Source organism: Sphaeramia orbicularis, chromosome 1, assembly GCF_902148855.1.
Source record: "Sphaeramia orbicularis chromosome 1, fSphaOr1.1, whole genome shotgun sequence".
In the NCBI taxonomy this organism is placed as follows: Eukaryota; Metazoa; Chordata; class Actinopteri; order Kurtiformes; family Apogonidae; genus Sphaeramia; species Sphaeramia orbicularis.
Genome location: NC_043957.1, coordinates 31,418,865 through 31,446,732, shown reverse-complemented (window position 1 = coordinate 31,446,732; position 27,868 = coordinate 31,418,865). Strand labels below are relative to the sequence as shown.

At 39.8% G+C, this 27,868-nt stretch overlaps 2 protein-coding genes across 10 annotated transcripts in view; one reads left to right on the top strand and one right to left on the bottom strand.

The window, feature by feature from the left end:
* LOC115420193 (adhesion G protein-coupled receptor L1) overlaps nt 1-16,457 on the top strand; it is a 41,618-nt gene extending 25,161 nt beyond the window's left edge. For 3 of the 8 annotated variants that reach the window (XM_030135504.1, XM_030135485.1, XM_030135469.1), the window contains 18 exons: nt 43-336; nt 1,627-1,730; nt 1,863-2,048; nt 2,136-2,174; nt 2,283-2,463; nt 2,555-2,677; nt 3,967-4,184; nt 4,471-4,644; nt 7,733-7,945; nt 9,022-9,242; nt 9,351-9,417; nt 9,538-9,626; nt 10,317-10,485; nt 10,575-10,724; nt 12,272-12,368; nt 12,473-12,583; nt 13,156-13,179; nt 13,516-16,457. In XM_030135504.1, the coding sequence (XP_029991364.1) occupies nt 43-336; nt 1,627-1,730; nt 1,863-2,048; nt 2,136-2,174; nt 2,283-2,463; nt 2,555-2,677; nt 3,967-4,184; nt 4,471-4,644; nt 7,733-7,945; nt 9,022-9,242; nt 9,351-9,417; nt 9,538-9,626; nt 10,317-10,485; nt 10,575-10,724; nt 12,272-12,368; nt 12,473-12,583; nt 13,156-13,179; nt 13,516-15,497 (4,442 nt within the window). In that variant the 3' untranslated portion in view covers nt 15,498-16,457. Of the gene's footprint in view, nt 1-42; nt 337-1,626; nt 1,731-1,862; nt 2,049-2,135; nt 2,175-2,282; nt 2,464-2,554; nt 2,678-3,966; nt 4,185-4,470; nt 4,645-7,729; nt 7,946-9,021; nt 9,243-9,350; nt 9,418-9,537; nt 9,627-10,316; nt 10,486-10,574; nt 10,725-12,271; nt 12,369-12,472; nt 12,584-13,155; nt 13,180-13,515 lie in introns of all 8 variants that reach the window. The other 5 variants (XM_030135492.1, XM_030135478.1, XM_030135452.1 and 2 more) reach the window with 3 other exon arrangements.
* Nucleotides 16,458-18,378: 1,921 nt separating this feature from the next.
* Nucleotides 18,379-27,224, bottom strand: LOC115428101 (phospholipid phosphatase 3-like). 2 transcript variants are annotated; one of them, XM_030146945.1, is made up of 7 exons: nt 26,921-27,224; nt 26,768-26,818; nt 23,129-23,286; nt 22,714-23,000; nt 21,505-21,562; nt 19,415-19,591; nt 18,379-19,308 (listed from the first exon to the last, which is right to left on the bottom strand). In XM_030146945.1, the coding sequence occupies exons 1-7, from the start codon at nt 26,958-26,960 to the stop codon at nt 19,210-19,212; spliced, it is 870 nt and encodes a 289-aa protein (XP_030002805.1). In that variant the 5' UTR covers nt 26,961-27,224; the 3' UTR covers nt 18,379-19,209. The 2 variants fall into 2 exon arrangements, with proteins under 2 accessions (XP_030002805.1, XP_030002796.1); XM_030146936.1 differs by having other exon boundaries at nt 26,768-27,224.
* Between the last annotated feature and the right edge of the window lie 644 nt (nt 27,225-27,868).

The window sequence follows — 27,868 nt, the reverse complement described above, 5'->3', positions numbered from 1 at the left end:
ATGTGAGCACTCTGGTGATCGGATGTTGTTTTTGTCCGTCAGGTCCCCTCTCCTCCTTGATGACCACAGTCCGCTCCTACACTGCCACTGTCGCACTGACCCCTGTGCAGCCTTCAGCCTCTCACCCAATTGGGGTCATTAACCGGGGGCCTTTTGACCAGAGGCCCATCACAGCCATGGTCCCCCTAACACCACGTCCTCCTCTACGGGTGCCCTTGGCCCCTGGGAGCCCCGGTCAGGTTGGAGGGTGCGAGGGTCGGGTGGCACGAGGGGTACAGTGGCCCCCGGCCCTGAAGGGAGAGACGGTGGAGAGGCCGTGCCCTAAAGGGTCGCTGGGTAAGTGTGGGACATACCCAGTCTGGTGTGTGTTGTGTGTCTGCGTATAAGTGTGGGTATTAGTGCAGTCTGTAGTGTGTCTCTATCACGTTTCCTTTTGAAACATAGTCGATCATTGAACTTGCCTTCAAATGAGATAGAAGAAAGAAAAAAAGAGAGGTTTCAGTGTTTAGAGAAGAGGGGTTTGTCAGCTCTTCCTCTCGCTGTGCAGCTGTCTTCCTCAGCCAAGCTTTCCCTCAGAGGAAAAGCTCTTATGCAGATTATGTAGATAAGCTTGTGGTACTTCTTGCCTGCTCATAATCACTCTGAATGGTTTGGACATGGGTTTAGCGCTGAATTGATGTTAACACCAAGGAATAATCTTATCTTAAATCAATAAAACTAAAACAGGCGTAGCTGTTAGTCTGAATCTGTAACCTACTGTTGAACTGCTGTGTAAAGAACCGCATTACCCTTTCTATAAACCCAAGGTCTGTTCAGAAAAATTACTATTTGATACCACAAAAAAGACTGGCCTCACATAAACACAAAAATCTTTATAAGCCATTACTAAAAAATCTTAAAGAACAGTTTTTATCCAGAACTTCAGGCTCACTATTTGGTAAGTTACTTTTTCTCTATGTATTATGTTAGATTTCAGATCTTGCTACTTAATTACCTTACTGTATGTCGTCCCTGTATCAGTCACCATGTGAAACCATTTACCAGTGAGTTACTCTGATTTTCAGCCAGCAAGAGGAAACTGTATAAACTACATTACTGCCATAACATTAGTGTATGAATCTGTAAATTTGACATGTCATAATCTGATGTTTTTGATATTTTGGTGTAAATTCCTTGTGAAAGAGAAGATTAAAAAAAAAGACACATTACCTAAGCTTAGTAATCAGTCAGTGTTCACACTGACAAGCAACAGGTCACTGTTTGGCCTTTTTTTTTTTTTTTAATTATCTCTAATAGCTTCTTAATGCTGCTATTAATTAGTGTTTGCCATTAATTACCCAATTATAGAGCTTTTATAATTGTTAGTGTGTAGCTCTACTGTGATTTAAAGTGTTTCTAATTTTCTTTCTACATCTGAAAGGTTTTTATGTCTGCGTTATTTGACTGAGCTACAGTTTCTCTGTATAATCCATTTAGAAATGTTTATGACCAACAATTGGGTGGGAAAAATGTGCATGGAAGAAGTGAATTTGTGATTTGCCACTTCTGTGCAATAACAGAAGTCTTGTAAGACATGAATTCAGCAGTTTGACAAGGTGTCCTTTGCTACCCCATCTGCCTCTGCAGGTATTGCCTCCTATCAGTGTGTGTTGTCTCCAGTGGGTTGGAGCTCCAGAGGGCCTGACCTTTCCAACTGCACCTCTCCCTGGGTCAGCCAAATTGCACAGAAGGTTAGTCACACATTCACACACTTGCATGTACACACAAACACACATGCTGTGCAAATACCCCAAAGCTAGTCGGCAGTTCTCTCTTAAATGTCAAAATATTTGACATTATAAACACCCCCCACCTTACTGTAGATTAAGAGTGGAGAGAATGCAGCCAATATCGCTGGGGAGTTGGTCAACTTGACCCGGGGGCGGATCTACGCCGGTGATGTCAGCATGTCTGTTAGGCTAATTGAACAACTATTAGACATCCTGGACTCACAACTACAGGCCTTGAGACCAGCCAATAAAGAGTCTGCAGCACGCAATTACAACAAGGTAAATTATGCTTTTGACCTTTCCTGGAAATGGAACTGGAAATGTCAGCTTTGATGATTCCAATAATATATGTTTTTTTCTTTTCAGCTGCAAAAGAGGGAACGCACATGTAGAGCTTATGTTCAGGTAAGTAATGATAGACAGACAGACAGACTGAAGACAGACAGACCAACTGACTGATTGATTGATTGATTGATTGATAAAAAAAAAAAAATTCTCCATCTTCTGTCTCAGGCGGTCGTTCAGACAGTTGATAATCTTCTGGGTCCAGAGGCTCTGGTGTCCTGGGCAGATATGAGCAGTGTGGACCAGTCACGCTCTGCATCGCTACTATTAGACGCAGTAGAAAAAGGAGCATTTTTATTAGCTAACAATCTCTACGAGGGCCGGTTCAGTGACAGGGCACCAAATATTGGTAAGACATCTTCCCATTTCTTACCTGTACCATTTTATTATGTGTGAGAGTTACCAAGCTCATTCATACTTTTTTGTGTGCATGTGGATAGACCTGGAGGTGTATGTACTAAATACAGAAGCAGACATACAGGACCTGACATTCCCTCACTCCTACGACAGCGACAGCGTCCTCCAGATCTCAGCTCTGGCCCTGCAACAGTACAGCAACAATGGTGTGTGGCACAAAGCTAACAAACTAATGAACATTTTGGGCCTGATTTACTAAAGGTTTGCGCATGTAAAAACATGCGCAAACTTGACTGTGCACGCAAAAACACGTTGAAGCTTATCTACTAACAGGGCGCACCGAGGTTTGCACCTCTCAAATGGGCAAAATAGCTCACGCAACCCATTTAGTGTGTAAAATTATTAGCGCGCAAAATTATTAGGAGGAGTAAATGCAAATATTTATTTAGCGCATGCAATGTGATTTACTAAACCTGAAACTGACTGTGGTGGCTGATTTTGCGTCTATATTTAGCGTGTCTGAAAGGCAGGTTTTAACTGGCACAGCTTCGCGCAAAACTGGCTGCAGGTGTTATAGCGAGGAGGCGCATAGGCCCAACCAAAGGGAACACAGAACCAATCTGTTCTGATCACATCAACATTTTTGGAATGACGGAAGAAAAAAAATAATAATTTGAGACATTTGGCCCCCCACTTTATGGGCCCCCTATGCCCGGTTCCGCACACCACATTAGGCCAGGACCAGACTCCTTAGAGACGTCTCTCTCTTTTTTAATTTCTTTCTCTCTCTCTCTCTCTCTCTCTCTCTCTCTCTCTCTCTCGCAAGGGAGACCGAACGGGATGGGTTCTAGCGCTGCACAATACACACACACACCTACACACATACACACACAAATAAACAGCGCTGTCCATGGTGTTATGACTGGACTCCTGAACCAGCTATATAAGCAGCTATTTTTTTTCTATCATGCCCACGGACTTAAAAGTTTTCATTCACCATACAGAGCGACATAAAGAGAGAAGGTATTTATTTCACTAATAACACACTTCACCACTGATAAACAACAAGAGAAATACCTATTCACCCCTCTGTGTGGAAAAAGAGCAACTTCATATTTATGAGTGCTGGGATATCCCAGAGTGGTTTTTACAGCGCATTGTCTCCGTGACGACAACCAGTAGCGCACACAAAATCCTCATTTAATTAGGGCGGTCTCTAAGACTTTGTGCCTGTAGTCATTTGCACAGGCAATCTTAGTTGATCACCACTGACACGCAAATCAATAGCACGCGCATTTTTTAGTGTAAGCAAGCACATTTGCGCCCGTTATTTGCGATCTTAGTAAATCAGGCCCTTTGTGTGGTAAGTCTCAATATTATGCATACATGTGCTGTAAACACGATGATTGAAAGTCTCAACATGGGTGGAATATCAAATCATAGGAACAGAAATGCAGATATAATTTTGCGTCTTTCCATCCTCTTGCCCCTGCAGGCCAGGTGAAGCTGGTTCTCGCTCTCTATAAGAACCTGGGTGCGTTCCTGACAACCCAGAACTCGACTCTGCGCCTGGGGCTGGGCCTGGGTCAGGGGTCAGACGTCAGGCGTAGGAGTCTGGTGGTCAACTCCCATGTTATCTCTGCCTCTGTTCACAGAGGCTCCAACAGAGTTTACCTCTCTGAGCCAGTGATCTTCACTCTCAGGCATCTACAGGTGAGTTTACTAATAGATTATTATTAAGAATATCCAACTATTAACTTAAAGTACATGTAAGTACTGCAGTACAATAAAATGGAAAGAAGTTACATGAAGTTTCAGAAAATAGAAACACTTTAATGAAAACTCAACTACCATAAATGTGTTTTTAAACTCCAGAATAAAATTTGTTGAGTTGTTTTCCACAAATGTCAAAACAATGATCAACTGCTGAAATTAATGCATAATCAGGGGACTGAATGTCCAACCAGAATCTAATGTGTTTTGGTGTTTCTCTCCACAGCTGGAGAACCACTTTGGTCCAAACTGCTCATTCTGGAACACAACAGGGGCTTCTGGGAGCGGCAGGTGGTCCACTCAGGGCTGCCGCTTATTACATACCAACAACACACACACGACCTGTGCCTGCAACCACCTGTCCAGCTATGCTGTCCTCATGACGTACCAGCAGCCTGCTGTGAGTAATGCAACACTCAAAAATAACATTTGACGCAGTCTGAGTCATCTTAATAGAAGTCTGATGTGGGTTTAAGGCTACACACGGAGGTTTTCTTCTTTTATGTGCATGGAAGAGTGTACACAGACTGATTAAACAGTTTCTTGGTGCTAATACTAACTAGTGAAGGATAATGAGGCTGGAACACTGACTTATACTGTGTGTTTCAGGAATGTAGCTGACTCTTAGCCATGGGACTCAATTTTAATTATGTTTTTATTCGGGCCAGTACTTTTTAATTTACTTTCTTTATTTTACAAGTGCCAATTTTGCTGTGGAATAAAAAAGTTACCTTTCATACCTTTCTTCCCCTACCTCTACTCCAGCCCCACAATTTTAAGGCTTCAGTAGAAGTCTGCAGTTTCAGCCAAAGTGCCGAAGTGCTAAACAGCAGTATTCCACGCAAATATTACATTTTGTCTGACTAGCTATAATTCTAAAAGTGTCTTGTCAATTTTTAAGTTTGACATCTTTTTCAATTTACTTTTATTTTGGATAAGCAACAAATTACACAGCAATATACAGCGTGTATGCTTCAGAGTTATGACGTAATTATCTTGAACTAATGCTGCTCTGTTACAAAACTGTTACCCCTAAAGTTGGAATAATTTGTTTTCAGACACATCCTTCTTTTTAGTTCAATTTATACTCATCAGTAATCACCTTTTACTTGGTGTAATGATTACATACTGAGTCTCAGTTACATGGTCACAATCATGGTCACACTCCTTTTCTATCTATCTATCTATCTATCTATCTATCTATCTATCTATCTATCTATCTATCTATCTATCTATCTATCTATCTATCTATCTATCTATCTGTCTATCTGTCTATCTGTCTGTCTGTCTGTCTGTCTGTCTGTCTGTCTGTCTGTCTGTACATGTTAAACTACTGCATACCTTTTTTTTCTTACATGGTGTGAACGACCAAAGATATAGATAGAATTTATTTTGTATTTTTTTCCCTCTAAAATGAACTTTTTCTGTTTTCTATTGCTATTCTTTTATTATGGGGCACGACCGCAAAAGTGGGTACAAATCTGGACGTGTCAGGGAGGAAGATGAATTTATACTTTAGTGATTATTCTGTTATTGTTGCATCTTTCCTGCTGCAGTGGTTGTTATATGCAATCAGTCAAAGTGTGCTGATGTGGAAAAAATAACTATACTTTATTTGGTCTTTTATAGTGATTAAATGTCACTTTCTTTGATGTCGTGGTAACCTGCCAGTGTGTTCCCAAAAGATATGAGTAGATTGCACTGGAACAAAAAAGTGTATGGGTGTTAGAGACAGATGTTACAGGATGAATTGTAGTCGAGCTGTTCACAAGCTTGGTTCTCCTCTTTGATTCTGCATTTATGTGGGTTAATGTTCCTTAAAATCACATTCATACATCTTAGTATAATTGTTAAGAGCGTAGCAAATCATTGGGGATTGCGGTGGTTGGTGTTGAGTAATTCTAAAGTAATGTCTTTAAATTGAGATGATCAGCTTTAATGCGATCTGCTATGTGCAGCAGAAACTCAGACGAGATACTGATCAACAGATACATAACAAGTTTTTGTTTGCATATTTGTAATCAGAGTGTATTTGCTCTTCAATACTTTAGAGTGACATATAAAAAGCTTATGCATATGTTAATAAACCAAATTTTGAATATGCTCATCAATTAATTTATGCTAACACTAATGCAGTGCTTTGTTGTTTGCAGCAGTCTTGCTTTTATATTATTTATTTCTTGTGATTAAATGAGGCTGTATAGAGAACCAAAAAGGTAAACTTGTACCTGCAAAAGTTGAAATGTTTGAATATGATGCCCAAGAAGAAGACTTTCTAATGACTTCAGAATCCATGTGATTATACTGAACCATGAGTGACCTCTAGAGCAGGGTGAATTTGTCCGCAGAGGTCAGGCAGAGCAACCAGTAATGAAGGCTGTGGGTCAGGTGAACACAGCATCCTCTACTTATTTGTTCTCATGTAAAACCATGTGTACAAGCATGTACACTGGTAATTTATTTATCTATTTTTGACTGTTTGTTAGTAATAAGGTCATTCTGAAGCAAAATCAGATGAGATTTATGTTTGCTCATTTTTTGGTCATACCTTGTTGGAATAGGACGCATACCTTCTGAGAAAAAAATAATTGCAGTATAAATTCTTGCTGAAGTGTTCAGATTTTTTCTCCATTTTATGGCCTTTTGTACTCTGTAATAACAGAACTGATACTCTGTAGGCAAAATGCGCAAGCTGTGAGTTCAATCAGATGCATCCATTACTGTTGCCTCATAATCCGTTCATGCAGTTCTCTCAATTAAAAATAATATTCTACATATATAAATAATGGGAGCTGCAACAAGGAAGAAGAATAAAGGGATCTGCATAACAACAAACGAGTACAGCAAGAAAACAGCAAGAAACATGCTGTTTTTTGTTTTGTTTTGTTTTTTTTGTTTTTACTAAGGAGTACAGTGTTGAATAATGGACAATGGGTTTTTAAGGAGGATTTTGAATATGTTACAATATGAGTCATGGTTCTGGATGTCTAAGTGGATGTTTGTGCCATATTAGATTCTGTGCAGCTGGTCCTGTAATGTTCCCGAACATAACTGGAACCAAGTGATGGACAAACCTTGGCAATATGTGGATGCAAAATAAAATACTAGATATGCGGTCCTGCGTTACTGCAGATACTCATACATTTACCCCCAAAGACTTTCTGAGTCCGTCCTTATGTATTTATCTACTGTGGTGCTAAATTTCACAGCGCTCTACAAAATGTTACTTAAAAATCAAGTTCAGAGGGGGTGTTAATTGTGGGTTGTAGCTGTAAGAAAGAGTCAAATGAATGCTGCAGGGTGTTATGTCTGCCATGAAATTGAATTAATGTTCTCTGTAAGATGTTCTCTTTGTTGTGTGTGACTTCATTTCAAAAGGTGTTACGCAACACACAAAGACACACAAATATTTCACATTCACTGATTCTTACAAGCCTGTGTGAGTGCAACAAAACTAATGCAAAATGTATGCTCTCTTTTTCCAGCAGTCTGGGGTCGGTGTTGAAGAGCTTCTGGTCAATGTGGTTTCCTGGGTTGGCATCTCTGTCGCTCTGGTGTGTTTGGCCACCTGCCTTACCACCCTTTGCTGCCAGGGGGCACCGTGGCACACTGATCATAGCACCATCCACTGCAACCTGTGGGCCAACCTGCTGTTCACCGAACTGCTCTTCCTTGTTGGTGCCAATAAGGCTCAATACATTGTAAGTACTGTGGTAGCACTATATGTACTGACATTTTAGGTATTCATAGTAGAAGTAATAGAAATAATAGAAACACCAACACAGTGGTTAGGACATTCGGTACCATGATTAAGCAGAAAATTAGAAAAAACAATGCTCCCAGTCAAAATTGTATTCTTAGTATTCTTATCAGTAATAATGGTTATTACCCCGCCCTCCGAAGGGGAGACAAGGGGTATTGTTTTTGGTTCGGTTTGTTTGTTTATTTGTGTATTTGTTTGTTTCTTTAATTGTTAACATTCTAGGAGCAAAACTATCGGTTGAATTCATACCATATTTGGTGTATAGATTGCCAGTGACCCATAATAGATGTCATTAAATTTTGGGAAAAGTAGGTCAAAGTTTCAATTTTTTATGAATTTTTTAAAATCTTTTTTTCCCCCCTATTTACTTATAATGGGCGAAATTTCAAATGTCTGTAGTAGCAGAACTATTAGTTGAATTCATACCAAATTGACTTTATAGATTGCCAGTGGCCAAGAATGGATCTCATTACATTTTGGGAAAAGTAGGTCAAAATTGAAATTTATAATGAAATTTTAAAATTGTCCCATTTACATATAATGGGCGAAATATGTGCGAGGGGCGGGGTTTGTTGTGCCTGGTACTACTTGTTTAACATAACAACAATAACGTTCTTACAAAAATAAATCATATTCAATGATATCTAAAACTTGGATTTGTGAAAACTAAACTAAAAATATCTAAAAATGTACAAAACAATAAGCAGCCATTGAGCATTTAATTGCCAGACTGAATCTATATTTCAGATATCTGTGATTAGATTCTTCTTTGTCATTTCGTGTATATATATTCCTCCAAACCACATCACACGTTCATGATTCAAATGAGGTCTTATACATTTTTATTTATTTTTAAAATATTTTATACATTTGAGGATTTACAGCTAAATAACATCTGAAAGTACCTTGTAAAACAGTGACCACAATCAATCTGAAGATAATACTGTCCTGTTCCCATTTTTCTTCAGCTTTTTAAACTAACTCATTTTGTTCTTTCTCTGTCCACATTTGCAGGTTTTGTGTTCTATCATCGCTGGCTTGCTGCATTTCTCACTGCTCTCGGTGTTTTGCTGGTTGTGTCTGGAGGGAGTGGAGCTCTACCTCTTGCAGCGGGAGGTATTTGAGGGAAGGAATTCCAGGAGGAAATATTTCTACCTGTGTGGCTACTCTATTCCTGGGCTGGTAGTGGCTGTGTCTGCAGCCATAGACTTCAGAGGCTACGGCTCAAAGACTGCGTGAGTGCACATATTTATATCCTCATGTAGGCTCTCACACTAACCTGGTTTTGAGGTGGTTCATTCATGTGTTTCTGTGACTGTGTGTTTTTTTGTGTGTTTACACAGATGCTGGCTACGAACAGACAATTACTTTATTTCAAGCTTTCTCGGTCCTGTAGCTGTCATCATAACGGTGAGTTTTCTGACACAGATACAGTATTTTTTTTCCCTTGGTTATGAAATTAAATTATGTGGGTTAATCATTCATGAACACTCTCACTCTGTACTTTATACTTGTCCTTTTTGACTCTAGTTGAACCTGGTTGTCTTGGTGATGACCTTACATAAGATGCACAGCACTGCCGCGCTGAAGCCAGACTCCAGTCGCCATGACAACCTGAGGTCAGTCTAATGTCCTATATTGATTTGTAGAGTGCATTAAGCTGCTAAATTACAAGCAATAGCTGCAAATAAATCTTGGCCAGAATAGATATAAAAACTGAAAGAGAACTATCAGGATTTGAAAATGAATGCATCCAGTTATTTATGACTTAGCGACTTTGTTTAGAAATTTGTCATCAATGAAAAGCATTCAAAGCTGAAACAAAAAGTGACTTATTATTACAAGAATTGAAGAAAGGCTCTTTCCTTTGTTTTGTTCCATTTTTACATTCACTCAGGGTTCAAAGCAATCCCAGGTAAAGAAAAAAGCTTTTAAGAGGACCAGAATATACCACACTAAAGCACTTCTGACAGCTGTTTAAACTATATAGTCCTTGCATTCTATTGAGGAAAAAACTTCTAACCTTAAAAGTACTGTATGAATGAAAAAAAAACAAATAACACATTTTCACAAGGACAAAAAACATTGCTTGTGTATATGACGAATGTCCAGCAAGTTTGAAAATTAGTTTGAGCTCACACTATTAATCACTCTACTTTATTTTTTCAATTTGTGTTGAAGAAAGCTACCTAATGGGAGCATTTGATAGATTTGGGTGCACACACTGAACATTAGTAACATGGATTCAGTTCTCTCAGAAACATTCCATTAATCTTGTGTGTCGTTGTGGTCCCTCTGTGTCCTTGCAGGGCGTGGGCAGTGGGCTCCCTGACGCTGCTCTTCCTGCAGAGTGTCACCTGGTCATCAGGCCTGATGTTCCTGTCCTCTCCATCTCTCCTTCTGGCTTACCTTTTCTCTTCCCTCAACACCGCTCAGGGCCTCCTCATCACCATACTGCACTGCACCCTTGCCAGGAAGGTCAGGCTTCTTTTGTGTGTGTATGCAGTATGTGTTTTACATTATTTTGTAATGCATGACACAGTTACACATTTCAATATCATATGCAGGGTCAGAAGGACTATGGCCGATGCCTACGTCTCTCACAGTGCTGTGCGACTTCATCGTCCAGTTCTCCAGACTCAGTTAAGGGTGGTGCTCTGCGCTCCAACAGCCGCTACACCAGCAGTCAGAGTCGGAGAGCCACTGCAAACAGACAGGTACGTTTCAACACCATGCACCCCTGACTTATACCACTGTGAATTTAACAAATCCACAGTGTAATGTGTAGATGTATACTCAAGTTGCGGCAGTGGCGTTAATGACTCATTACATAAACTAGAAAAGCACTCGGAGAGTACAGACCACCGCCAAGGCAGATCAATGAACCTCCCCCCCATCACCACCAAAATTTAATCATTTGTTCCTTGTGCCAGTATCAACATTTCCTGAAAACTTCATCCAAATCCGTCCATAACTTTTTCAGTTATCTTGCTAACAGACAAACAGACAGACAGACAAACCCCGATGAAAACGTAACCTCCGCCGTTACACTTGGCAGCGGTAATTAGATTTACTTGCCAATAAATGTCTTTTTAAGATATAAAATGTTTAAACTGATATTTTAAATACTACAGAAACATAAACAAAAGAAAAACAAACTGAAGAAAACAAACTGAAGTTACAAAGTTTGCATAAACAAAATTTAGGGATGAACCGATTGCAAAATTCTCAGCTGATACTAATACCAGAGGTTAAAATGACATTTTTACAGATAGCTGATGCCAACACCAATGTTACTTTCAGTTTCTTTATTTAGTTTTCATTGTTATTTATCTCCCTGAAGAAAACTACATTACAAATATAAAAATAGCTACTATTTTCAAGTCGGTCAGCTCTTTATCACATTATCTTGGAGTGAACATTGATTTAACCACATAAATTTATGACAAAAGAAAAATAACATAAGAAAATGAGCGTAACACAGTAGATAAACATCTGATACTGCAGTAGGTGAGAAGACATATGAGGGCCGTTCAATAAGTTCATGGCCTCACCCAGAACAGAACAACACAGACTGATAATTTATATTTTATTTTTCAACATAATCTCCATTTACAGCAATGCACTTGGTCCATCGATGTTCAAGCATCACTATCCCATCACTAAAGAATGTAACATCCTGTATTATAACAACCAGTATTTCTGGGTGAGGCCATGAACTTATTGAACGGCCCTCGTATTATGGCACACTGCCTATGCCGAGTTTGTCTTCTATCAGCAAGTATTAGCTACCAAAACCTTTGCCCATGGTACATACTGCTAAGTCTTTCAGATGAAACTTAAACTACACAGAATGGTTTGCAAGTACAAGTAATTGGTATCATAATTTTACTAGTATAAAAATATTAACATAAAATATAAAGTGGAGAATGGCCCGCTTTAGTGGATTGTACATTCAACCCAATGTACAGTACATCAGAATTTATTTTTTATTTTTTGTATTTTCTTTGACTCTGCAAAGGGACTTTATTTAACCTTCATTTTACCAGGTTAAAAATGACAAAACTAATTACGACTCTGCAAAGTGATCACTAAGTACACTTATCAAATAAATGTTATGGTGGAAAAAGAACAGCCTTTGCCCCTGAGATGTGGTGCCATTGAAGCATAAAGTAACAAAAATAAAAGTGTTTTCCACCACTGCACTGCATGTACTTTTTCTTCTGAGTCAGTTTTGACCTTGGCAGATATATTTCTGTTTCAGAGCCGTATAAGGAGGATGTGGAATGACACTGTTCGCAGACAGACTGAATCCTCCTTCATTGCTGCCGATGTTAACAACACCCCCACTCTTAACCGAGGTAAAGATTTTGTTCTCTTCTTTTGCATATTTTGAATTCCCCCTGCTGTTGTTCAAGACTGTAAAATTTAGTTTTTAATATTTTTTTCTTACTCTCAATTCCAGCTGCTTTGGGGAACCATTTCCTCACAAATCCAGTGCTGCAAACCCACGCTGGAGCTTCTCCTTATGACACGATGCTAGCCCAAGGATACAATCAACCCTTCACCTCCACAGGTACATATTATTACAGCTTTATGTGGAAAATCTTTTCTGTCTCTTGTTTTCTTCATTTTTTCACAATTCAGTTAACTGTCTAGTGTGTCCTCTTATTTATATGTACAAACTAGACCTTCAAGTACATTATTGTCAATACTTGCACTACACTCAGTACTGTTCATCTGAAGCCTAATATTTGCTGATGTTCACCTTAAGAGTGCTTTTTAGCAATAAGATGAACAGAAAAAAACACAAGTTATGTCACAAATGTCTGTAGGTTCCTCTGTAAAAGATGCATAGAATACAGATGACAACCCAATGTATTGTGTACCATTCTGACATAACTTGATCCAGTTGACTCTATACTGAACATTTTCATTGTGGCCTATAAAATTACAGTTTCATCAAAAATTATAGTTTGTTGTGTTTGTCTTTGTAGTTGTGTGAATGTTTAGAATCTTCTGTAATTGTGATGCTCTGTGAATTTATTTTATGCTGTTATGTTTTTAATTTGTGGCCCTTAATATGTTTGTCTCTTGGCTGTTTTTTGACACTTGCCTTCTCTGTCTCTCTGTCTTAACATGGACCAGTAGGAACCTTCAGAAACAAGCCGAGTATGAGCTCTCCTTTATTGTGCTCACTCAACCAGTCATTGAGCACCTCTTTCTTGTTCACTGTGGTTTAGTTCATAGACGATCTGTGCAATTATTGCACACAGTAACTATGCATAGACCATAAAGACATAATATACATCTCTTCCATGTGGCAATTACCAAACATTTCATCAGTATTATAGTTAACGCTTCAATCTTGGAAAAGCCACTCCCTCAATAGACACATAAACGTTAAAGCTCATTCATTCATACATTCATTCATATAAATCTCTTTTATGAATATGATTTTTGTTTATTTGTCCTTCTCTAACTGGCACTGTCTTCTTTTTTGATTAGAGGGTGGTGTATCCCAGAGCCAGGAGTCCTGTGGGTTGGACAGTGTGTGTCTCAACGGGGGCTACACTCCCAACACGTTTACCCTGCACGGGTTAGGGTCCACACCTGGATCTCGGGCCGGAGTTGTAGGCAGCTCTGACCTTCTGAGGGAGGGAGGAGTGGGGATAGGGGGAGATGACATCTCTCCAGCCCTCCTAACTCCTCACGGGGCAGCAGATCTGGGTAGCGGTGCTGGAATGCGCCGCAACTTGTCTGATGCAGCAGCGTTGGAGAAGATGATCATTTCAGAGCTGGTGCAGAGTAACCTGCGGCCCTCTGTTCCCATGCCTGTTCCTCCTGAGCGCTATGGAAGCTTAGCGAGGCCTCACCACCATGACAGGGCAGCTGTCACTCACACTGCTACACTAACTCGACATGTGCAGCCACCCCAGGAGGGCTGGGCTGCAACAATGCAGCCAAACACACGGCACAACACACAGCAGGAGGGGTGGGCACATACAAGGCACCACACACAAGACCCTGAAACACATTCCACAACACGTGGACCAGATCATGCCACAACACCACGCTTACAAGATGGCTGGTCACACTCGCGTGTTTCTGGGGATTCAGAGACCCGAGAGCTTCTTAAAGACGGGGACAGATCACAGCTGCAAGGCACTCTGGGTCGTCGAGGGTTCCAGGACAGACAGCAGGCACGTCCCCCTGATGTTCAGGCTCGGCCTTACTCCACCCTCAGCCGCACCCCCGGTACTTTGTCCCGCCACCGCAGTGGAGCTGAGTCAGGTGCAGGGACGGACAGAGACAGGGACAGGGATCGTTATCGGGACAGACCGCTACCGCCTCCTCCCCCTCCTCCTCCGCAGGAGTCTGAGCCGTTGTACAAAGCTCTGGAAGAGCCACTGCTGATGAAACAGAGGGAGGTGGGGGTTGAAACATGGAGAGGCGGCCAGGACAGAGAGAAGGATGAAACATTTCTCTTAAAAAGAGACGGAATAATGGAGGAATGGAGGGGAGGAACGGAGAGAGTGAGGGATGAGTCTTTTACCTCACAGAAGAGTGTCGAAGAGATGGATGAATGGAGAGGTGGAATGGAGAGAGGGAGGGAGGAACCCATTTTAATGGAGAAGAGAGATGGAAGAATGGAGGTCTGGCGGGGAGGCACAGAGACTGAGCAGGAGGAGACTTTTATCACCCAGAAGAAAGACTTTGGGATTGATGGATGGCGAGGTGGGATGGAGAGGGAGAAAGAAGAATCCTTGTTTTTGAAGGACAGAGATGGATGGAGAGCAGGGGTTGAACGTGAGAATGAGAAACAGAAGGACAGAGTGCTGGATGTTTGGAGAGGGGGGATGGATATTGACAGAGAGGACTCTTTCCTGTTTGAGGGCAAAGATGGCGGTGCAGATGGAAGAAAAAGAGGCAAAGACAGAGGGTCCATTAGATACCACGGTGATCATGACGATTCAGACAGCTTTGCTCTGCCTTTGACCCCTGACCTAGACCTTGATCCTGACTCCTCGCCTATCTACGCTAGGGATTCAAACCCCTCGCCACTTTATCCTGGAGACCGCCGCTCTCCGCCACTCAGCATCTTTCCGCGAAGCTCTCCACCAACAAATATCTTCGCTCCACGAGATACTAACTCACCTCCAAACAATCTATACTCTCGCCACTCCCCGCAGGTGTACAGCCGCAGCAGCTCCCCTCCTCGCTTCTACACCCGCACCTCTCCTCCCACCCTTTCTTACCCCGACAGCAGCCCTGAAGGCCAAGAAGAGGTCAGCCCCCCTGGCCAGCCACAGCGGCCCGCCCTGGAACTCCCCTACAGCCTGGGGCGTCCCCCGCTGGGGCCGCGGCCCAATCATCTGCAGACCTTCTACCAGCCACCGCCGCTGGCATCCAACGGAGAGGCAGTGTACACAGCAGAGCCCAGCTCCGAGGGAGACGATGGACAGATGCAAAGGGTGACGAGTCTGTGACTAGGGCGGTGGTGATTGGGGCATAGAAACCAGGGAGGAGGAGGAGGAAGATGGTGATAAATAATAAATTATGATCAAATTGATGGAAATGATGATGAATATGTTTAGAGAATGAGGTGACACCGATAAGAGGTGATGGATGTAATGACGACATGACTGTGATGGCTCCTCTCTGCTTCTATCTCCCGATCACCACGAGACTTTCCCCTTTTCATGTTTTGTTACTTTTCTAAGACTGTGATCCATTTATAACTCTTCCTCTCCCCATCCTCTCTTTCCTAAACCCTGCTGTGTTTTCCCGTATCATTGGTGCTTATTATTATTAGCCCATCATCTAAGTTTCTATTGGTTCATCGGCTGGGTGTTGCCCTTCCCTGTAGCAAGCAAACAGTGTGTCAAAGAAGCACTTGTGTGTTGCCAAAAAATCCTTTCAAAGAACATGTGCATGACTTTATAGTGGCTTTACAAGGCTACATACTGTAGGAAGGAAGTGCTCAAGTGTGTGAGTGTACGTGTGTGAGTAGCTTGAAGAGCATGCGTGTGTGTAAGAGTGTGTGTGCGAGAGAGAGAGAGAAAAAGAAAGAGTGGTAGAGAGAGTGTGTGTGTGTATATACATCATTCTTGTATAATTAATGTATCACAGTGAAGCATTTTATCAATATCAAAGGGGGCCTCTTACACACATCCTCCCTGCTACTGATTTTGAACTCTTAACCAGTCCCATTTCACATCCTGGCCAAAACCTTTGCCTCCCCTGCCACTAACTGTTGGTGATGGAACTCGTTGCCATGGAGTTTGTCATAGAAACAGGACTCTTGAATCCAGAGCCAGTCATATAAAACCTCAGAACTTTTCTGCAACCCCCCCAGATCCTTGTACATATCGACCTCAAGTGTTCTGATTGTCTTGTATTGCTATTGAAGTTCAAGTAAACATGTGAAATAAATGTTTCTGTCTTTCTGTTTGTGTGGATGTGCAGAATGAGGTGGAACCAAAGTTGATATAAGAGAACATTTTAGACAACAGTGTTAGTATGATCAGTACTACCAAATGTAAGACTAAAGTTGGGGACAGGAAATGAAGTGCACCTTTTATGTTGGGCCACCAATGTTGTACATTATATGAAAATACTATGATATGGGAATTCATGTTCCTAATTCCAGTGATGAAACACAATTCAGTATATTACCATCCTGTACTTCAGCAGAAATCCAGTGTACATAGATTTTTACCATACTTACATTTCAGAGGAAAACATTTTACTTCTCTCTATGAAATTAAAGCCTTTTATGATTTCATGTATTTGTACAATTCTAATCTACTTAGTGGTTTACAAAGTATATAAAATTGCATTGACAAAATACATTACACTGATCTCAAATGTATTGGTGATAAACACAGCAGTATCTATAATGTAAAAGCCAAGTGGCCTCTGTGTGCATGCGTGTATGTGTGTCTTGGGTATCACACAAAATCCATGAAGAACTGACTGCTGGGTTTGTCATACTATGTATATTTGGTCAAGGAACAGACTAGTGAAAACGACAAGTTGATAGGACCAACATTTTGGGAGATATTAATTTTGGAATACAATAGTCTAACAATCACGTTGCTATACCCAGAATGCTTTGGTGGTGACTGCTGGACAAATGCAGTACAGCATGCATGAATACACAACAGCATACAAACTACCACATCTAGAACCCATGGAGTAATATATAATTACAGAGTAACCCCATCTGCAACAGCCATCCTGCTTGACTCTTACTTTTAATGTTTTAACATTGTTCTGTACTTCTACATTATCTACATTATTTCCACACTGGTATTTCTACTTTTACTGAACCAGATCTGAATACTTTTTCCATCTTAAATTAAATAGACAAAGGTTTGTCCATCACTATTTCTGAGCAATGTTTTTTACAGTTAAAGAGAGTGAAGAGTCAGTAAAAAGTTTGGGAACCTTTCACATTTTAATTAATTCCCCAACACAATCAGTCTACGGAATGGTTGATTCTATCATCTTTGCAGCTACTCATGTTTCCTTAACTTTAAATCCTCTTTACTAAACAGAAATTTTAGGTGTTTTACAATGACAACAGTCACGTATCAGGCAGTATTTACACAATGCAAACCTCTTGATTATGACCCATGTACAATTGTTTGTATTAAAACACAATAATTCTAGTCTTCTGTTACGATATTTTTCCCATTTGCTCACCCTGCAATGTATAAATACGCTGAATAAGACAGAGCATCGAGAAAAAAACACAATGTTATCGTGAGAAAGGTCATTTTGTTTTAGACTATGGCGAGCTCTATCGGCATCAGCTTTTTCACAAATCACAGAAGGAACACGTTCATGTAATTTTAAAAAAGGTCAGAATATGTAAAATAGGAAACAGAGGGTCCACACATTTATTGAATTGATAAGAATTGAGTTAGTAAATGATCGGGAGTTCAAGTGAAGTTGTGTGGACTTCATTCATCCAAAGAATAATAAGCATGAAAATGTTAAATGAGCAGTGATAAATCCTAGTGAAGCACCTTGTCCTTGTAGAAAATTCTGCAGAGTTCATGTGAACCTTCGATAAAAGTACTGAGGATGAAGTGAAGGCTGTTATTGATGGTTACACATCCGCAGGTGATTATTGCTTCTATAAGGTGCTTTTAAGCAGCTTTTCATCAACACAGTCTCCACTTTGAAACTATAATTTGATTGTGTGCTAATTATATGTGTTGACAGCTAGTAAGTGTAACACTGCAACTATCAGTTTGCAAGTCTTTTTTTGCCTCAGGATGCATGACATTCATCTTTTTAATATAAAACCCAGTAGAATGTCTGTGAAATGAGTACACAGAAGAAGAAACAAGGCAATTATTTAAAAAAAAAAAACAACATCTTTTCATTTAATGACATGTGCTCTTGGACAAGTAAGTAGCTTAGTAACATACATGGAATTATAACATGTCTAGTGTTCAAACATGAATTAAATTTTCTGCATAGATGCTCTAGTCAGTCATTCATCAATAAACTACGTGTAAGTTTATACATAGTTTATCTGAGTTAAGACAACACTGCGTACAGAGGGACACACATTCAATCTCATCTACTGATACAACTCATTGACAATAACTGAGCTGTTTTGTTACATTGTGCTTTCCTTCAACACCATTACATTCACTGAGTTTATGCAAAAAAAACACTACAAGATATACATGTTTGTATAAAATATATTACATTCTACTACCAAATAATGTAGTGATGATTAATAATACTAACATGGAAAAAGTGCTTTTACAGTATTGTTTGATTTGTACAAAATATGTATATATTTGCAAGTGGCACATAGTGTGGTAGTGGTTGAATGTAAGGAGGAGTCTCTATCTCACAGGTAAGTGATGCATGTGAAGCAAAGGCCAGTCAAAAGGACAACAGGTCGAGTGCACAATACATGTCTTACACAATCCTCAAGCTGAGCAGCACCCTTCATATCATCTTTCATCATTCTTTAGTTCATAGGTTTTCTTTTTCGAGCCACATACAGTATCATAAGAGCTCTATGCTCCCATTTTCTGTTTCTCGTACTTTGTCTGAATATTGAGGTATGTGGTTTGACTTCACAGGAAATAGTCTCACATTCTTCAGATTGCGTGTCTCTGTTCAGGCCAGGTGGCAGCTGGCACATGCAGGAGTTGGTGGAGGTGAGGTTTAGCACACAGTATGGTGGGGTGACAAGGGGCTATCCAGGGTTTCAGTGGGAGAGAGGTCTGGACTGGAGGTTTTAAACATTGACGATATGTGGAACGCCTAAGAAACACACAAACACACACCGTTCTTTAGACTTTAACAGATGTTGCCATTGCAGACACACTCCAATATAAAACAGAACAAAAAAACAAGCAGACATACTTACCACCCAATAAGCAGTGAGGCCTCCCTGTATGTAGCCGGTGAGAACGTCGGATGGGTGGTGCCTGTAGTCTGAGATGCGGGTCAGTCCTGTGTAGACTGCCAGCAGGACCAGGAAGAACTGTAATGCAGGCCTCAGCAGCCGAGCACCGCGCCATGTTAACCGCGCCTGCAGATAAAACTACATCACACAAACAAACATGAAGTTTAATCTAGAGGGATAATAGCACACTGGCTGGACTCTAACCCTAACCCAGAAATGTAATGTAATTTCTCCATGAAAACATTAAAGGTGAGATGTTTTCCTGGAGATTTTTTTACTATATTGCTTAAAATCCCCTTCACACCCCAATTACAACCAATTAATTAAATGCTCTAACACAAAAATAAAAAAATGTAGTCACCTGTGGGATGGACAGGACTGAAAAAACACCATCCAATCATTTTAAGTCCCCAATCGAAATGATTGAACAGCGATATGTCTATCAAACTCAACTGCCATTTGTCCCACCCCCTCCCCCCTCTGTGAATATCCCTCTTCGTGCATGAATCGTGCGTTATCAGAGGGTTGGAGCACTTGTTCAGGAAATGAAGTCAGAGCCAGAGCTTGGCTATATTAGCTATATAAGCTATGTTTTGTCACCAACATAAATCACTAGGAAATGTAAGGTTAGTCAGATAGGTATAAACTGGGGCTGTTCCGTAAGAGCGGAGGTGTTGGAGGAGACTGAATGAGGTATGCATGCATCAGGGCCGCCAAAGCCGGAGCAGCACTGGTGAACCCTTGAGAACAAGCATTGCGTGTGCCAGTACTCTGGAGGCGTGACTCCGGGGGGATGTCTGAAGAAAGGGGTTTGGACTTTTGAATTGAGTATTTTCAAAATGCAACTTGCTCAAACAGTTTTTCTAAGACCTCATACCCCACCTTTAACAAAAGATGTAGTAACAGAAAATATATTAAAATTTAACTCATTCTAAATTTTCATGTTATATCATTTCATTCCAATGAAATAATACCAATAATGATAATGTCTATACAAGAGCTACACAGTATAGACACAACTATTGGGACACAATAAATGCAGATGTTTGACAGTTTTCAGGGTCGGACTATAAAACTATAATGACAAATGTTATAATATAATTTTACACTGGAATATATACTCATAAAAAGACTTCAGAGTTTGTTTTTACTTAATTTTAGCCGTCATGAATTGCCTTAAATAGTCTTAGATGTTCTACGTCTAGATTTCTGAAATACTTGCCACAGTCTGACCATATATAATAATTTCAATCCAAATGGTACTGTCTGGAACCTTTTAGTTTCTTGCAAAATAGTTGCAAGTACATATAAGTAAACAAAATACTATATAATATGAGCCTTTAAATGTGAAAATCTTACACTTTAAATACTGAGTGAGACGTTCCTTTTCAAAGTTTTCATGCACACTTGCATTGATAAGTATAACATTTTAGAAGGTAATCCATTTAAGAAAATAAAATTGTCATATTCTATTTAATCAAAATCAACAGAAACATACCTTAGGAAGAGGTTTATAATCCAACACTAAATATTTTAAATTTTTCAGATTTGAATTCAGTTTTCCATTGCATTATTAAAGTATGCAGTACATACAGTATATTCCATATTATCCAGGGTATCACTTTGAGGTCATTTTTATATAATGAACTAATCAGTCAATGCATAAAATGGCAGAAATGTCACAGGGGCATAAATAATTGTACGTACACAGGCATACAGGGCTTTATACACAGATTTAAATATATGCAGGAGTCTAAATACACACAAACTAGAATAATAGAAGAGAGCAGTGAGGCGAAGTCACACTCCTCCCACAGCAGAACAAAGGTGTCTCTGTTCGTCCCATTTCTCCTTTCAGTCCCTCTCTTTCTTTTCTCTCCCCCACTTTCATCGTCCCTCTTTTCACTGTTTATTGCGCTGATGATGGCTCCGTGATTCATTCACTCGTATTTTTTATAGAGAGGTGTAATTGGATATTGGAGGGACAGTAAATTGTGTTTGGCAGTCATTGTGAGAGTGGGAAAAAGAGCAATGGAAAGTAATATACTCACCGCTAAATAGAGCATTGTGTACATCGCGAAAGAAGCGTGGCCCGAGAAGAAGGACTTCCTAAAAAAGAATGAAAAGTTATTAGAATAATAACACTAAACAATAGCACATTCAGCAGTGGGAAGTAACAAAGCACATTTTTTCAATTTTCATCTACAACATTTAACATCCTCACACTTGTATATTTCCATTTTATACTGCTTCATACTTCTACTCTACTTTAATTCAGAGGTGGTTATTTTCCTATTTAATGCACTATATTTATTACTTGTTACAAAACATTACATAAAAGTTACACTTCAATGCTATACAACTAATCTTCCTAGTATTATACATAGGTTAAATTAGCTCCACATTGATGAAATCCAACATTTAACTGATTGCTAAATATACCTGTTATCATTAGTATCAAAAACAGAATAATATAGTAGACTAATATATTAAGTGTAAATGAAATAAAGTTTAGCATCCAATCTGAAGTGCAAAATAATACAAAAAAGAAAAAGTAATCAGTACTACCATGAAAAATAGTTAAATGTAGATAAAAGCTACAAAGCTGAATAAAACACTGTGTAAAATGTAAATAAAGAATGCAATGATTTGCAAATCTCATAAACCCACATTTTATTCACAAAAGAACATAGAAAAAATATGATAAAAATAAGCTAATAATTGCATTCTGTTTTATTTACATTTTACACAACATCCCAACATTCTTGGAATTGGGGTTGTATAAATATAGCTGTGTTTGAGTATAATTTGATGTATTTCTGCATAATAACCACCAATATTGTTAATAATTTCAAGTACATTTTGCTGATAATACTTATTTCCTTCTTTTAATTAATTTTGTTTATTTATGATTGTATATCATATTAGACACTGTAAATACTTTTTTTATCTCAAGTCTTTGGGGAGGCCCACGATAAACCACTTTGGTTTTTGGCTTCCCCAGCATGTCTTTTATTGTTATTTACTGTTATTACTTTTACTTGAGTATTGGAGTAAAATGCTGTTGTGCGTTTTTTAACCGGCACACATAAACACAAGCACATTTCCCCTATTTTAGCCTCACTCCACTGGCTGCCCATACATTTTACATTTAAAATTTTACTCATCATGGAGTATTTTCCTTACTGCACTACTACTACTTCTACTTCCTCCACCTTTGAACCCAGTATGTAAAAAGACACACAAGCGCACGCACACACCTGGCTTCCTCTTCTAAACGGTGGTCAGGTTGGCGGCAGCTCACTGTCGCAACATAAGTTCCAGGCGTGCAGTTGAGTGACGCATACGTGACGCCACACACAGACAGGAAGTGGGGTCGGAGCCGGCCCACGCTCAGCTTGGCCATGTTGGTGAGTGACTGACCAACGCAGCAGCCAAACAGAAAACAGCCCAGCTCCTTGTACAGACAGGACACATACAGGTTCCTCACAAAGGCCTTGGAGCTGACGCCTTGGAAACGCACACGGTAACACTCCCCAAGGGCGATCTAGAGGTTAAGACATAACTGGCATGTCATATTCTGCACAAGCTGGGACACGGTGTAAAAATGAATAAAAACTGCTATGACAGCAACAATGATGATGATGATGATGATGATGAGTCGGCTTTACTCACTGTGAGGCCGGTGATGATGATGCCGCCAGCGATGAGTAGTTCGTCTGGTATGGCCTCTCTGTGCAGGTAGGGGTATGTAATGCTGGGGTCCCCGCACATGAAGCCCCTTTTGTATGGACTTACTGCCTTCAGCTCACACGCAAAGAAAGGGATGGAAGCTGCACGGGAAAGATGAAGAAAGGTATGATTTGATACCGTAACAATCCCAAGTGAGAGAGTAGAAATGATGGATGGAAGAAAAAATAGAAGAGTCAGCTTTAATCCATGTGATATTCAATATGATTCATACATGCAGGAGGGGATGGAAGTAACAGATTACATTTATTCTCCTGATGCTGTAATAAAGCAGATGTTTTTGTGTGCTTAAACTCATCTTTTTAACTGTAGCTTTAGTTTTGTGTAACATACAATTTGTGCATGTAGGGATACACACACACACACACACACCTACACACACACATACACACATACACACACAAAGTGCAAACCTACATGAATCTGAATCCTAGTCTCGTACAGCAGAGGTTGAAGGTGAACATGAATAAAATTTCTGGCTACATTTCAGAGATTGTTTCAGCCTCCAAGAACAGCAGCTGTTTCATTATGTCTTGTCAGATTCGTTTGACTAAAAACAGGAGGGATGTAAGATCGCCTCTTACAAAAATGTTGTAGCTGATTCTTAACGTTTTGTGTAAGTCAGTGGTTCCCAACCTTTTTTGGCTCATGACCCCATTTTAACATCACAAATTTCTGGCGACCCCAGACATTCAAAACAAAGACTTTTTTTGCTACAATTTATTTGTTTTTAATCATGTGATAGTTTGCTATACTATGTTGCAAATAAACATTAATTTTAGACGACGTTTAGTCTATATAATGTATATTATTATGGACAGAGACAGAAAAGTCAGGTGTAGATTACTGCACAAAGTGAGAATTTTATTTTCCTTGGTCAGGATATGTACAGTCAGTCCAGCTTGGATTTACAAGGCTGACAATTAATACTGAACAAACAAGAACTCAAACTATGAATTATGAAAGAGCTGCAGCATCTGAAACCGACCACAATGAACATTTGAAAGATAAACAGTACCACAGTGCTTCAGTTTCAGCTTCACAGTTTGTCATGTCTTTTATGTACTGGGATTGTCTTTCTCAATTCACCATATATTTTTTTTTAATAAGTTTTTTTTTTATTTTTTTTATTTTTTTATCAATTGCTAGAAATTTCAGGTGACCCCATTTGAATTCCAGGTGACCGCACGTGGGGTCCCAACCCCAAGGTTGAAAAACACTGGTGTAAGTCATATCTATTTCAAAGACACAAACATTCTGGAAGGTTTAGTAGTACTTTTATTTGATCTACAGCATGTGCTATGTATGAAGAATTAATGATGGGAGTCCATATTTTAATGGGACTGAAACACATGCATGCCAGCTGACACCACTTTTTGATGTTGATTGACAATTAGCACTGCACACATTTTTTCAGTCTGGACCAAAAAGTAATGACACTCACAAGGACAGAAATGATGCCTTTATCTTTTCACGCCTCTGAAATACTCACCAACATGAGTTAAATCAACTGCAAATCTGGAGTTTTAAATACCAAACTATTCAAGGCTGTAAAAAAACTGACAGTAAGATGACATAAGTGAAGTAAGAAAATCAGACAAAGGTCGAAGTGGATCAGTTTTACAACAACATAAGGGTGGGAACCCTGACTTTTTCTCTGGAGAACCTATCGAGTTAAAAACCATAAAGAATGTGAGGGTCACAACACAGCTCCACTGGGACCAAAGAAACCCACAGAAGCAACAGTAGAGGACTCCTATTTCCTGGCTGAATACAAGCTGAATCCATTGAGACTGGAAAGAGAAGAGTGAAGCAGCTCAACAGAGACCCAGATTGAACTGCGCATGAGTGTGTATGTGTGTGTCTGTATGTGTGCGTTTGTATCAGTGTGTGTGTGTGTGTGTGTGTGTGTGTGTGTGCACTGTTGATGAGGAGAGAAAAGGGGGGTTGTTTGTGACTTCAGTTCAACTCTTCCCAACAAAACAAAGAACGAATGCTGCAGTCGACCAGAGCCAGAACCAGCCTCACACTGTCTCTGTATCCCCCCACCTCTCTCTCTCTCTCTCTGTCTTGCATGCCTGCACACACACAGTAGATACAGACAAACACAGACACAAACTGAGAGAGCTAGAGTTCTTGCAGCGCTCCCTTCCCTCTGCACATGTCCAATCTGTTGTTAATCCAAAATACCTCTCCATGCAGCTTTTTCCAATTAGCCATCCTTACATAACCGCCCCCCTGTCACATATAGGGACCACAGGACGGAAGGTCAGCAATTACAGTTATGGGGCTTGAACATATATCTACACACACACGCGCGCGTGTGCACACGCACACGCACACACACACACACACACACACACACACATATTGTGCATGGATCATGCATTTATTTATTTATACCAAATACAATTCCCTCTAGTCCGACTCTACCCTGAGAACTGGAGGTTGCCATGGAAACTATAGAATTCCCTGGGCAATGCACAACCCAGCTGGCACGGAAAGATCGGGAGCGCGCATGGGTGGAAAAAGAAAAGTGGAGATTCATGTAGATGGGGAGGGAACTTTCTTTCTTTCTTTCTTTCTTTCTTTCTTTCTTTCTTTCTTTCTTTCTTTCTTTCTAACCTTGTATCTTCTGACTGCCTTAGCTGATAAAACTTAAAGTCTTGCAAACTAAGCAGAAACACACGGTTAAAGTTAAACTTCACTAGATATGCATAAAGAGGAAGGAATACAAAGGTTGTAGTGTATTTCTGCTGTACTGTCCACAATGAAGAATAGGCTGATTTATCAAAAGTATAAATGCACTCATAAAACAGTTTTGTTAATAAATTTGTGGCAAAAATTAGACTGAATAAGCATGTAAGTCTACACACTGGGTGCATTTGTTAACAAAACTGGAATGGTGAAAACAGCACACACCTCACCATTGGTAACGTTGACCCTAAAGAGACAGGACTATGAAATTAGTAGAATATTTAAGCAATAGTGTGAAAATAAAGAATAGGCTGATTTATCAAATGTATGAATGCATTCAGAGAAAAGTATTAAGTATATTTGACTAAGCATCTGTTGACTGTGTTCACTGACAAAACTCAAAGAGTTGGAAACAAAGTATAACACACTTTAACAGGCTGATTGAGCAAATGCTTTCAAACAAATTTCCAGCAGACATTTGGCTAAATCAGCATGTAAGACTATCTACTGAGCACATTTGCAGATAAAACTGTAGATAACAGTGATAGAAACAAAGCAGAACACACCTCAAACATGCTTAAAGTTAACCCTGGCTAGATTTAAATAAAGAGGAAGGAATAGAAAGTTTGCTGAGAATTTCAGCTGTTGTGTGCAAATGAAGAATAGGCTGATTTATTAGATGTATAAATGCATTCATAGTCAACTGTCAGGAAGTTTATGGTCTAATTTGTGTCATTATATCAACAGGGAAGACTTCAGAGAAATGATGCATTATATACAACAACAGGATGACACTGAGTTACAGTCTGGAGTTTTATGTCACAGAATACCATCCACTAGTTACATGTAGAGTAACTGGATATTTACCAAGGAAGAGGCACAGGAGGTCCAAGCCCACCAGGAGTTTTCTTTTGGATAAAGCAGGTCCGGTGGTCTCTAGGAGCTTCTTCCCGGAGCTGTTCTCCATCCCCACACCCCCTCTGTTATCCGTCAGTTTGAGCTGCAGATCGGCGCTGGAGATGGGCATCCCTGCGCTCTGGGGGCCGAATTTATCCAACATGACGACTGGCTGCGGATGGAGGCTCGGAGGAGAAAAGTTGTTGGCATCAGAAACTTGGAAGCGTCCTCTGAGCTGGTCCGGGACGCGCAAGAGTTTAGGAGGAAATCCAGGGTGTTGAGGTTTTATAGTAGGATATGCACGTGTTGTCTGCTGTCAAATTAAAGTGTTACGCATTTTTTTTTTCTTTTCCTTTTTTATTTCATCACAGTCCAATTAAAGGCTCGTCCTGACTGGTCTGGCCCCGTCACTGTCAAGAAATGCACTGTGTCCCAGGGAAAAGTATGAGGGGTTGCGAAATGCTCTCTCTCTCTCTCTCTCTCTCTCTCTCTCTCTCTCTCTCTCTCTCTCTCTCTCTCTCTCTCTCTCTCTCTTTTATCTACAGGTACACTGTTATTAAACCAATGTAATTTCCGGGAACTGACTGGAAAGTAAGAGTTTCAGACAGTTTGTCACACTGCGTGGATGTAACCAGGTATCTTTCCACTCACCTTTCACCTAGACTAGACTAAACAGAATTCCCCCTGTATTCTAAGATTAATCTTTTTTTTATATTCTTCTAAGATTAATCTTAGAATACAGGGGGAATTCTGTTTAGTCTAGTCTAGGTGAAAGGTGAGTGGAAAGATACCTGGTTACATCCACGCAGTGTGACAAACTGTCTGAAACTCTTACCTTCCAGTCAGTTCCCGGAAATTACATTGGTTTAAAAAAAGAATTCCCCCTGTATTCTAAGATTAAACTATTGTAACATTTAATTTGAATATTATTTTTATTTCCAAATCATTAATTTTTGTTTATTATTTTGACATTTGTTTATGTTGTAATTTACATATCATTTCATTAATTATTTACTCAATTGATATTTTATATTCTTTTATTATGTTTCTTCTTGCCTTTCTTAATATTTT

Coding starts and splice junctions, on each gene's coding strand:
- LOC115428101 (XM_030146936.1), bottom strand. CDS start 26,960: ATGTTGGATAAATTCGGCCCCCAGAGCGCAGGGATGCCCATCTCCAGC. Junction 21,563..22,713: donor CGTTTAGAAGAGGAAGCCAG/GTGTGTGCGTGC, acceptor ATTCTTTTTTAG/GAAGTCCTTCTTCTCGGGCC. Junction 19,592..21,504: donor ACACAATGCTCTATTTAGCG/GTGAGTATATTA, acceptor TGTGTGATGTAG/TTTTATCTGCAGGCGCGGTT.